Source organism: Denticeps clupeoides, chromosome 10, assembly GCF_900700375.1.
Source record: "Denticeps clupeoides chromosome 10, fDenClu1.1, whole genome shotgun sequence".
NCBI lineage: Eukaryota > Metazoa > Chordata > Actinopteri > Clupeiformes > Denticipitidae > Denticeps > Denticeps clupeoides.
This window is the reverse complement of record NC_041716.1, coordinates 14,825,458-14,838,852: the sequence shown is the minus strand read 5'-3', so window position 1 is coordinate 14,838,852 and position 13,395 is coordinate 14,825,458. Positions and strand designations below refer to the sequence as shown.

The window sequence follows — 13,395 nt, the reverse complement described above, 5'->3', positions numbered from 1 at the left end:
GCATTTTTTTTATATTTTGTGTTCGGATGTGTTTTTGTGCCTCTTTGATTTTTATCACTGTGTCTTTCTGCATTTTCTGTCACTGTGTTTCTGTGTGTTTTTTGGTTCAGTCTGTGTGTGTATGTGTGTGTATGTGTGAGACAGCTGGAGTGTGGTTTCCTCACTCTCCACCCTGATCTGATATCTGCTCTGACAGGTGCAGCAGTGTTCAGTGGCTGGGCAGCTTGTTTGTGTCTGATTGGCTCGTTGTGTGTTTCTTAAATTGGGCAAATAGAGACAGAACAGCCCTGGGGCTAATTTATTCACTGCTCACCCTCCAACTGTCAATCAGTAGCGCTGCATCGGCCCGAGCCCCACAGCAGGCCTGTTCCCTCCCTCCCTCTCCCGCTCTCTGCTGAGCTGGAAGTAGAGAACGTGGAAGTGAATGAGGTGAGGAATGTAAACTCCTACCTCCAGCAGCTCCCGTTTACTTCCCAGTTAGCAGCAGCTGCTGATGGAGCACGTAACTCATCTTCCGTTCTTTCAGTACTTCCTCATCTACCTTTTCCAGTTGTGTGTGTGTGTGTGTTTTATATTGATGTAAGGGTCCCAGGAGAGTTGGAAATTTGCAGAATTGGCACCAGTTGGTGGCAATTTAAATGTATCCTGATTATGAGTTTAATGTTCTGTAATGATTGTCATCTTGAGCCCAAACTTAAATAGGTTCAAATCCCACGTACTACCATTGTGTCCCTGAGCAAGACAGTTAACCCTGAGTGTCTCCAGGGGGGGGGACTGTCCCTGTAACTACTGATTGTAAGTCGCTCTGGATAAAGGCGTCTGATAAATGCTGTAAATGTAAATGTTTTTTTCCTGTGTTCCTCACTGCTTTTTCCAATTGGTAACTTGCTCAAATCGGCATTAAAAAAGATGACGTATGATTTCATCATGCTCTGGTTTATATGTTTTAATTGTGGTAAGTGGTTGTCATGTGCAGGTCCTGAGTCCTTTCGATTTCTGGGTCCTTCAAAGGGTGTCAAGAGCCTTAAGACTTTTCAGTATTTCCACCAGTTTTCATGGAATTGTTTTTTTATTAGCTTCTAACAGAAGGAACACAGTATGAATGGTATCAGGTCAATATCGTACTGGCCAATATTGGGCAGTTTACTGTTACTACGGGTAATAAAAACCAAACAGAATAAATTAGGCTTTCAGTGATGACCAAAAAAAGCCAAACAACGAACCAAACGGATAAAATGCTCCTGCTGAGAGGGTTGGTGCGCCACATTGGAACATCTCGCTCACCCTCAAACAGCGATTAAATCTGAGGATCTGTATTGTCACCTGCGTTAGACTCCCTCCCCGTGCTTCCCAGCCTTTTGTTCCGTAATGGATGACACCGTCAGAACCTGGACGACAAGCCATTTTTCCGCTTCTCCATTTTATTATTGTTTGTTTGTTGTCTGTGTTAATTGAGGGTGGTGTGTATAGTGTACGTGTGCGTGTGCAGCAGATGTGGTTTTTATAGTGAGTGTGTTAATCTGCAGAAGTGGCTTGGTGTCTCTGACACTGTCTCCACTGCTGTAATTAATCAGGACTGCTTAATGTGCGTGAGTGAGTTTTCACACACACACACACACACACACACACACACACACATACACACACTGTGTGCATATTTTAAACTCAGAGCACAAAGCCAATTTTCACTTTATGTCTTCCGGTTCAAGGGTTCAGGAAGAAAACGTATAGTTAAGGGTGTAGACTCTTCAGTTACTCTAATGTAATGCAACCCCCTTCTTCGAGGCTAATTAAAACATTACTTACCAAATATGGTATTAAATGCCTGTATTGCATTTTTTTGACCATGCTTGCTCTTACATTGGTGAATGTGTATTTGTTTTTTTGTGTATGAGTGTGTCTATTAGTGTTTTATGTCTATGAGTGTGTAAATATTATTGTGTTTGTGTATATACATATGTATTTATGTGTGTTAGTCATGCTGATATTATACATTACATCACATCACAACACATAAAACTGACACTTTTGGTCCTCTGAGTCAGGACTACAGCTAAAGGCCCATTTTTTGAAGAGAGTTACATGTTGAAATCAAATTAATGGTTTCATAGACAGCCACCATCACTGCCTCCTTTCTTTGTTTTTTTTGTATTAAATGCATTATAATAAATACAACCTCCTCCATTGTCGCCATGTCAGAAGGTTGTAAATATTTGGACAGCTGAACTGTTAGAAATGGATGTGAATGAACCTTTAGTCTGTTGTTGATCGTACATTTTGTTTCTGTGTTTCTGCAGTGTCTCTATGGCTGCTATGTCCACTCCTCCATCATCCCCACCTTCCACCGCAGGTGCTACTGGCTTCTCCAGGTATGAACACTATCTCTCTCTCTCTCTCTCTCTCTCTCTCTCTCTCTTCTGTACTTATTTATCCCTCATAGTAATTCAAGACCCTCTGTGCAGTTTTAAAATTGGTTGCTCATCTCATGATCAGGATAAAACTGTCGTAGAAAGGTAATGGTGGCATGAATATCAATCTGAAGTGAAATTACTGAGAGCCATATCCTGTTTCTGCGGGGATATAAGAGGATTTTAGTAGAAAATTATAAAATGTGTGAGATCTTTGTCTGATGTCCTGGTGGCACAGTGGGTTTAGTTGCTTTCAAGTTGCTGGAAGGAGACCCCCTTTCTTCAGACATAGCATTGATGTTCTCTGTGCTTAAAGGTCCCTCACAAGTTTGTGTGTTGGTTCCTCCTAAAGTTATAAAATCTTCAGTTTAGGAGAACCAGTGGTGCTGTCATTGTGTGAGTGCATGTCAAATCTACAAAGGCAACCGTGACCTGAATTTATTCCTGATTATTGCTGGCTTAGGCTCTGGAAGCCTGGACCATGAGAGTTTATTTATTTAGATTATTGTATTGCATGTCAAATTTTTTGTAACGTTATGCATGCAAAGATTTAGCACAGCATTAAGAAATTGGAGATAATCTTTTAGCTCCCACTTCAATATGCTGCAGGAATGAAGGTTATTGAGAAGTACATGTACGAAAGGATGCTAGCAGGACACAGTCAATGTCACAAGGGACATTGCCCCATCTGTGAGGGATCTGTAGGCTGAAAATACTGGGACTGTAAGATTTAATAGCAACCACAGGACATAGAGAAAGCACTGAAGCTTTCGAATCTCAGAAGGCCTTACAGGCAGGCTTGTTAGGGATTAAGCCACAGGGGCTGCTGGCCTGTTCCTTTCTCACCCTTTCTTCCCCAGACTGGAACATATATCTGGGCAAAACTGCAATTATCTACTGCAATTACGCTCATCCACAGGGCAAGAGTTTGCTGATCCTGCCAAAAGATGCAGACGGCCATCACAGTTGGAGATGCCTGTGTGGCACTGTGTACTTGTTAGAGTGGTTGAAGAGTTAATAAAGGAGTGGAGTGCCATTGCAGGAGCCCTGTGCTGTGGTGACGAGCCCGGAGAAAAAGCAGGGCCCCAGGGTAAAGCCTGTTGACATACTTGAAGGTATAAATGACTATCTAAGAATAAGGCTATTGGCCTTCAGACGTAGGAGAGCAACCTGCTGCCTGGTATACAAACTGGATGCATGCTGCCAAAATTTAAACCCCTAAGAAGTGAGGAATCAGCACCACAGACAACTCGTCTTGAAAACCCAATCATCTGACTTCATTTAGAGAATAAAGACATGGTGAGTGGGGTCCCAGAGATGGTATGGGGTCAAGAGTAGTGTCTTTCAGCCCTATAATTTATAAAAGCATGTTGCCACTGACTTGTGAAAGTGTCTGTTGACTGTCTGTTTACTAATGAAGGGCATAGAATGAAATTACAAAATACTAAATCAAATGAACTATGAGAGAACTATGTTCTGACAGGTCAGTATTTATTTAGCTTGACCTTATATGTACGTATGTGTCAAAAGGGGGATATAAAGAGTTACCTTGAATTAAAGTGCCTGATAATATACATGTTTGCTTTGGTCTACAATTGTGTGTCACTGTGTTTTCATCTATTAGAGGTGATAGGTAGTGGAGAGAAGGTTGAATTTTTAGGAAGTGGTGGTTTAGATGGGTAAGGAAGCGTACTCGTAACTGAAATGTTGTGGGTTCAAATCCTGAACCATCAAGGTGCCTCTGAGGCGATGGAAGGTGATGGGTTAAATGTAGAGTGCAAAATGTAGAGTGTAAATTTCGTTGTGTGCACCATGTGCTGTGTTTGCTGTGCATCACAATGGGAAAACAATCACTGTTATCAGTGTTATTTATTGATGGTTGAGTGTTTAAATGAATAAGGAACTTATTCCAAATCTTTCTGTGTTATCTAACCACAGAAAGATTTAATTATAGGCAGAGAGTCTCACAAAAACCCCACCCTCAGTTTATAATACATTTTTTTTATATAAATTTGTGTTGCTATTGTGTGTGTGTGTGTTTGTGTGTTTAATGGCTGGTGTCTTTGTGGAGAGACTGACGATGTGCTGTAAGCCTGGCTGAGGTTGTGACTGCATACTCCATTCTTTTGATGTCTTTTTATTTGACACCTGTTAGGGGAAGAGACTTTGTTATCTTTTGTTATTTTTTCTGAAGTCATTGCTTTTCTCCCTCGTCACCCACGTTCACGCTGCAGAGCGTCCCTTCAACTATAATTCTGACCTAATGGAATCAGGCGGGGAGCTTAAGAATAACCCCGCTGCCTGGCGCAGAAGCCTTTCTCTGACAGATCAAAGCTCACCCTGACACCTCAGCCTGGATGGGAGTGTGTGTGTGTGTGTGTGTGTGTGTGTGTGTGTGTGTGTGTGTTTCTGTTGGGGTCACACACTCATGCTTTAAAAAGCACAGGGCTTATTTTTCCTCGGCGTTTGGTGCTCACTGAGAAACGCAAGGAAAAAAAAATGCATTCATCAATTTCTCAGCCGTTGTTTCTTCGGATCGCTGTTCCCACACCTGGGAGCGCTTGGTTACTTTGAGCCCTCGGAGTTCGCAGGCTTCTGACGTTCGCCCCTTGTGGAGATTATCCTTTTCCTCTTTATGATTTATTCGGACAAGTCTGCCTGCTGTCTGAAAAAATAACAGAGCCAGAATTATGTGCCCCTGGCAAACAGAAACAGGCTCAGCAGAAACAGCGTGCTGGGTTCGATACTCGCTGGCAACCGGCTCCGACTGAAGCCGTTCTCCTGACAGATCTGGTTTTATGGACAGGAGCAGCGATTTCCTTATTACTCCTCGCCGAGCCTATTGTCTGAGTTTCCCCCGAGACGGAAAATCAAAGCGCAGGCTGTCCTCGATTTTTCCACATTCACCCATTCGTCCGAACCTGTCCAGGACTCGCTGAGCTATTCTGGGTTCTCCCAGACAACCTCCAGACGCTGCCTGTGTCTGTCCTGTCTGTCTGTGGAGCGTGTGCTCCTTACATCAAATCAAGCCTCTGAAGTGGCATTGGTGGGTCCTGGAAAGTCAACAGCTGTTGGTGGGAGAAACACGGCCGCTCTAGGTACTTTACAGCTCACACGCATGACCCGCAGAAGAAAAAGGGCCTATATCAACCAGGTCATAAGGTCATATCGCTGTACAAAGTATGCACAAAATATGACAATACATCGTTATCCCGATTATGCCATGTTAATCATGTTAATGGAATGTAAATTTTCAATTTATTAGGGCTGTCAAAATCTCTCTACCTGTCTGTCAATCTGTCGCTCTCTCCGTATCCTGGAGACCCTCTTATCTCATTATCCTCTTCTCCTCAACCTCTCCCCACCTTCCAGACCCCGATTAAAACTACAATGGCAGCAAGAGGGACCCAAATCACTCTGAGGGGACAAAAAAAGAAAAGCTTTCGGTTCGTTTGTCAGGGGTTGGTGATGGACGGACCCCCCGAGCGCATACGAGTGACGGGGGAGCGGCGATGTTAAAAGCGCACTAGTCCCCATCATCCCTCCATCCTCATGTCTGTCTGGGTTTGGCTCATTCTGATTGATTCAATCACTCCACATCTCCTCCTCTTGTTTAGCGCTAATCGAATGTAATTCCGGCTCGCTCCTTCTCCATCAAACCCCACACCGGCGGGGGCCAAAGAGCGTCAAATAATTATGATATTAATGCGCTCACTTCTGAGGCGCGACTTCATTTGTCGTGTGGCTGGCACAGGCTCAGGGAGGGGTCAGCAGGCCGAGTCGGGGATGTGTAGCCAGAAGAGAGGAAAGAAATGACTCAGACTGATTAATCGTGTTCCTCTGAGCTGATAGATAGTCAGAGACACACCCTCAACCCTCACACATGCACATCACAAGCTTTGTGAGGACATTAACGTCAGTAACCAAAGGCAGATGTCTTTCTTTCATGAAAATATACACCATTTTACTCAGGTTCCAGGTGGTGGAATGGAACTTCCACTAGATGTTAAAACAACTGAGTCACTAAAGAGTTTTTTAAATGCTTCCTTGCTTTGAAGGAAATATTCGATTCAATTACTTATACATAAAAATGAAAGTCGGGTACTGAGTTGTTAAGTGAATGCTATTTACAGATTGGGATCTAGTGAACTAAAAGAGGGATTTCTATGATGGACACTTTAAGTTGTTCTGGATAAGAGCGTCTGCCAAATGCTGTAAATGTAGATGTAAATATTAATTGGATCAGAACTTTACTAATTAAAAATCAATCAGTTTCAAGATGTCATGTCTTAATATTCTTAGAATTCTTAGGTATTGCTTTAAGGTCCGCTATTAGGGAAATTTCTCTTTGTGAGATTATTTAACATTAATACGAGTTCCCAGAGCCTGTGCTGGTCCTGCAGTGGCTAGAAATGGTGATATGTGTATAGAGTGCTTTAGACATTCTGCTTCGCCATTTACAGAGTGGCAGCTCAGATGGTCGGATCTGGAATATCTTCCCTTATGTCGTCAGAAGGGGAAAGGTTACCTCCCGTTTCTCGTGCTGAATTTCCCACTCCATAACACCAATGGTGTGGATGACAGCAAATGCTCACTCACTTCTATAGACCATTCTCCTCGTCATCCAGCCTTCAGATACAGAATTAGGGTATCACTAAGACCTATATAAAAATTCATAATAGGAGACCTTTAAGTGAAAGTGAAATGAATGTCATTGTGAAACACTGCAGCACAGCACACGGTGACACAACATTCCCCCTTGGTGAGCAGTGGGCAGCCATGACAGGCGCCCGGGGAGCAGTGTGTGGGGACGGTGCTTTGCTCAGTGGAACCTCAGGGACAGCCTTCCAATTACGGGTCCACTTCCTTACCCACTAGGCCACCACTGCCCTAAGTACAATGGGAATAAAATGAGATTACTCACATATATACAGTACCTGCATGATATATACCTATGTATCTCAAATCATTCACACCCACTACATACACAACATTATATATAAATGAAAATAACACAATATTCATATACGGATGCAAACAAACATGCAAACAATACATGAACAGTTCATATACACACATAGCATAGACCTGCAGGCTTCTGTCTTTCTCACATGCGGATGCACCGAGGGGTTTGGAAAGCTGGGTGTTTGAGTGACACTGAGCTCCTTATTGGTGAGTGATGCCCACGGTGCTGGAGACGCGCACGCTCACTCCGCTGTGCAAATAAAGCTGCTTTCGCTGTGTTCCTCAACACACTCACCTCACACGAGCACTTTATAAATCAAACGCTGTCAATCAATACATCCGGGGGAAAAAAAAACCTGCCGGCATGTGCCTGTTAGCCCGCTCGTGCTAATTGATTAAGATCCGTCAAACTCTTCCTCACGCTCTCCTCCATGCTGGAGCTCCAATGACCAGCAAGGCTGCCACGCGTAGCCCCAGGCTACAAGCAGAAACTTTACTTCATGTTTACCGGGTGGGCTCCGCGTTTATTTATTCATTTGTTTATTATTTGTTTACCCAGCTTTCCACTGGCCACACGCCGAAGTTATTGTGCCCCTGGATGTACACACATCGGTGTGATGTATATTTAACTCCACACACTCTGCCGACTGAATCATTTATAAGGCAAAATTCCGTTAGGCTGATTTAATTGGCTGAGTGGGGGCTGGGCGGAGCCGGGGCTGTTGGGCTTTCTCTCGACGATGATGGAGGACGGGGAGCATTTTCAACTCGCAGGTGATTATAATGTCTAAAGCGAGCTGTAAACACGCCAGGCTGAGCATTTATAAACTTGGCTCCGTCTACGCCATCATATTGATCTAAAGTAAAGGCTGCTGGCTAAGTGAGCGGGAGCTGTTAACCGGCCGAAGCGTTGTTGAGGCTTTCCTGCCTTTCTTTTGCAGCAATGTAGGTTTTGCATTATCGGTCAGGTTTGTCGTTCAAAAGTAGTAGTACTTGAAATAAGAATAAAATGTAAACGAAATGGAAGGCAGATGAACAGAGTTATAAACCAGTCCTTCTCGAACCCCAGCAGCCTTTCTCGACCCCCCTAACAGTAAAGAACCTGTCGTGTTTGTGACCATTTAATTTAGAAAAGAAACTTTGTGTGTCGAGGTCCTGTAGTGTCCTCCAGCTGTCCAGAGGCGTGTAGGCGTCCATAGGTGTGAGCGTGTGAGGGGATGGTGTGTGTGCGCCCCCTGTGGTGGGCTGAGTCACCACCCTGCGCCCAACAAGCAGTAATGGATAGCAGGTGAGTGAGAAGAAACTGTCCATTAAAGTCCGATTCATTTGGTAATCATTAATCGTTAAGCATGTGACCTGCAGAGACAGACAGAGGGGAGCCTTTTTCGTTAAGGGCCTACAGCTTCGTAATGTGGTTTATGAGAAACGTGGTCATATGAAACCGTATGAAAACATTTAACAGACTGTGTCAATTTGATCAGCTGCCCAACAGGTTGTTTTCAGTTATACAACCATGCAGGAACCTCATCCTCATTTCCGCTGTTGCCTTGAGAAAAACAGACGACCGCGGATTGTGTTGAAGTATTGTATTGCAGCAGCCTCTATGATCGCTATGCAGGCCTTAAAACATCAACTTAAAATGTCACTTTAAAGTGTTCGAGTAAAACTAGATGGCTTGCTCTGCTACAATAACATTATTTATTATTTATGTCTATATGATATGTCAATTTTAATATCTGGTGGGTTCAGCAAATTCTGCCTCTTCTACTCAAAATGATTTGCATTTATAGCATACATAACTATGACCAGGAGACACGCAACAAAGCACATAAGCACACTATTGATATTTGATAAGAAATTTTGTAGCATTCTTAGGCCTTTCTGAAACAAGCATGTAACATGAGCGCACATCTACAGTTTTCAAGATCATCATAATGTGCACTATAAGTGCTGCTCATTTGCATTTTGCAGGAAGTGACCATAAATTATCATATATAACAGTAACTAAAAATAAAAGTAATTCCAAAATGATAATCCATTTAATTTCTATAGAAGCCTGTTTCCACCACCGGGTTAAAAAAGCTTATCCCTTAAGTCAAAAGAATTACTTAGCATCTCAAAATGAGGAGTGATTAAAACATTAATAATAACAAAACTTAGTCCTTACTGAACTAATCTCTCAGAACACTGGCAAAAAGACAAGTGATTAAAGCATGGGAGTTTGTGGTTGCAGGACTTATTTATCATAATTTTCAGAAAGTTACTTATAAATTTACCTTTGCAGCATTTATCAGACGCCAGAGTGACTTACAATCAGTAGTTAAAGGGACAGTCCCCATGTAATATTTTTATATATTTATTTATTTACTGTCACCTCTTTATGTCTAACAGCACCTTTACTATAGTTTTTTTCTTAATTTGATGAACCCTAACTACTTTTTATGGGATGGCACCACAAACATTTATAGTAGAACATTTAAATAGGCACATTAGGCCAATAGCATGATTAACATTTAGGCATTAAGTGCAATGGGATATTATGTCCACCTGGTGCCACCACTGAGTAATGGGTGTTAAGACTTCCATGGAGCATTTTTTTAAAGTAACCCTTGAGGCACGATGCTTTCGGCAAATGCCCTGCAAATCTAAAAGGGACTTCATGAATTACAAGCATTAAATGTTGTGTTGCTACCTTATATGTACTACCATCTATAGATACTCATGAAGATATAAAAATAAAAGTGTGTATGGGTTTGCTCAAGTCTCACGGCACAGCTTCATCACTCCATTCTCCATCCACGCTCCATGTGGTTCTCCACCTTCACCTTCATCCACACACCCCTGCCTGCATGCTGTCTACTCATCTCGTCCATGCAGCGTTGAGCCGCACAGTTGCACACAGATCACAGTTCAGCTCTGCCTCTCAGCCCGCAGGGCACGTTGACACAGCCTGGGGGTCAGCAACACAACCAGCATCCACCCGCCACTTCTACTGACCCCTCCTGTCCAACTCCACATTGACACTCCTCACTCTACGACCTCCAACCACACAGTATTTCATCTCATCCCGCGTCCTCCAGGCAGTTCTAGGTACCCCCATGTTCACCCTGCATCCAAATTGACCTCCAACCATCTAGTCCTACTGTTGACCCCATCTACTCCATGTTTCTTACCATATCTTTCACGCTTCAGTCTTTTCTGTCAGACGGTAGTGCTTTTTTTCCTCATCTTCTTTGCTTCTCCTTCCATGTATCTTCTTTCTCTCTGTGTCTCCATCTGTCCAACAGTGGTTTACTTTCTGAAGAGGCCTGCACAGTCATAAATTATTTTATACTATTCCATGGTATTCTCTGTACAATTTCTGCATTTTCGGGAATTGAGGAGGACCCTGTTATGTGGTGCAGACCCTCAAACAGGCGTAGCCACCACACGGTGGGTCTGACCTTTTCCTGGCTGCTCTGGCAATTATCACGAATCCCCCGACACATTCGTCTTGCCATTTTCACACCCAGAGCACAGTCTGCCGTGGCCACAGACCCTCAGTGGTACATGGGAGAATGAAGGGAGAGGTGGAGAGTGAGAAGGAGAAGAAAGAGGATTGAATGAGATGGCCACTTAATAATTCAACTCTCCGCAAAGGTTAAGCAGCTGAGTTTTTGCGATCAGGCCCAGATGACATTCAGCTGTTATTGAGTTTTGACCATCTCTCCCAGAATGCATCTGTGCTCTGTTTTTGTGAATGATCTCCCATGTGGAGTTTACGAACATCAAAAGGGAGAATTGTGATAAATAAAAATAGTAATTAACACTTATATAAAATAGTGCACTTTGATGTAACTGTATTTTTTGGGGAGGATTAAAACATTTCCTAGTTTGGAATCTTTGTAACCTTGTGTAGAGCTTTTCTGTTTGCCACACATTTATGGTTATTTATGTCTGAATAATTATGTCATTAAAAATGCATCATGCTATTTACACAGTAATTGCTACTAGTCAAACTCAGAAATACGGTTACTGGAAAAAGAATAATAGTGTTGTTAAATGCCTCATGTTACCACGTTATAAACGTTATGAAAATCAATCCTATTAGCACATCACCTTTGACACTAAATAATAACTCTAATAATTATAGTACCCCACAGTTATTGTCACACATCATTTTGATTGGCTGGGATGAATCCTGGCAGTGATAGTGTCTCAAAATCTCATTGGTCATAAGACCAGGCATTAAGTGGGATGGTGCAGGTGCCACAGCATACATGAATATCAGAAAATCCGTCAACACGTTATCTGTCGACAAAGGCCACCCAGATACTGGTTCAGTCCTTAGGAATCTCACGACTGGATTACTGCAACTCCCTTTTAGCTGGTCTACCTCTATGTACCATCCGACCTCTACAACTAATACAAAAAGCAGCAGCACGACTGATCTTCAATCTCCCCAAATTCTCCCACACCACCCCTCTGCTACGTTCCCTCCACTGGCTCCTAGTAGCTGCACGCATCAGGTTCAAAATACTGATGCTGTAACTCTAACACCTACAAAGCCAAACATGGAGTAGCACCATCCTACCTCACAGCCCTTATTACACCTCACACTGTACCTCGTATACTCCGAGCCTCCAGTACTGCTCGCCTGGTCCCTCCATCTCTGAAGGTAAAAGGAATACATTTATCTAGACTCTTCTCTGTCTTGGCCCCTCGTGGTGGAATGAACTTCCCCTTTGTGGCAGAACAGCTCAGTCACTGAGTATTTTTTTAAACGGCAGCTCAAGACCTTCCTCTTTAGAGAATATTTAAATTAACTTGTAACCTTCTTATTGTCTTACTTATGTATAGAAACTACAACAGAGTGAATAAAAAGATTGTATTCATAGTCCTAGTGAACCAGAATTGATCACTTCATTGATGGTAACATGGAAGCATTTTGTAAGTCACTCTGGATAAGGGTGTCTGCCAAATACTTTAAACCTAAATGTAAATATATAAATCTTAAGGACCCAATGCACTTTGTGACTGTATGAAAGCACTACACCAATGTTAATAACTCAAAAAGTGTCACTCTCTCTCTCAATCATCATCATGATACTGCGTACATCTGTGAGTTTGCAGTGTTTCTGCTGTAGTGGTAAAATCGCCTTGCGTGTACAGCGTTGTGACAGTTTTCGGGGTGAGCTGGTTTGCAGTTCCCATCCCAGTTGCTGTGGCCGATCTCTGACCCCACGTCTGTGCCAGGGTGTCAGCCATCCGGTGGCGCCTCATAGTGACATCGCGCCACGCAGCCCTTGTAGCAACAGTCACAGCTAATGAGCAGAACTGTTGGATTTGTCCAGCGCTGATTGCTCATCAGAGAGCCAATTAGCTTCGGAGGGGACTGACATTCTGGTGCCTCCATTCAGCTGGGAGGAAAACCAGAGATGGGTGGTAGAGACAGGGGGAGATGATCAAAAACAGTCTTTCTTTCCTTCTTTTTTTTCTATACACTGCCACATCAATCTCAGTTCTCACTAACTATACAGTCTTGTCTCATCTTCAGAGCATCTCTCTGATTCCACTTCCTAGAATTGCCAAGATGGAGAACTGGGGGCAGTACCAATTGTTCTATACAGGACTGATCCTCTGAAGCTATTGTTGTACTTGCTGAGGTGGTGAGGACACATTGGAACCAGGGATGGGAGTCGACCTATCAGTATGGATGCAATATCAATATCGCTGAAGTTTAAGTTGAGCCCTTAAACATGTTAAGAAACCGTGTTTCTGTTTTGTTAGAAAAAGTCATCCCGATCATATCAACAACTGTCAATATATTGAGTATTGCAGAATCATTAAAGAAATTAAAGTTAAAGTGAAGTGATTGTCACATGTGATACACAGCAGAACAGCACACGGTGCACACAGTGAGATTTAACCCTGCATCACCCTGGGTGAACAGTGGGCAGCCATGACAGGCGCCCGGGGAGCAGTGTGTGGGGAGGGTGCTTTGCTCAGTGGCACCTCAGTGGCACCTTGGCAGATCGGGATT

At 43.1% G+C, this 13,395-nt stretch overlaps 1 protein-coding gene across 4 annotated transcripts in view; it reads left to right on the top strand.

Moving 5' to 3' along the window:
- camta1a (calmodulin binding transcription activator 1a) overlaps positions 1 to 13,395 on the top strand; it is a 319,797-nt gene that overhangs the window by 253,119 nt on the left and 53,283 nt on the right. For all 4 annotated transcript variants that reach the window (XM_028992546.1, XM_028992547.1, XM_028992544.1 and 1 more), the window contains one exon: positions 2,298 to 2,369. In XM_028992546.1, the coding sequence (XP_028848379.1) occupies positions 2,298 to 2,369 (72 nt within the window). The remainder of the gene's footprint in view (positions 1 to 2,297; positions 2,370 to 13,395) is intronic.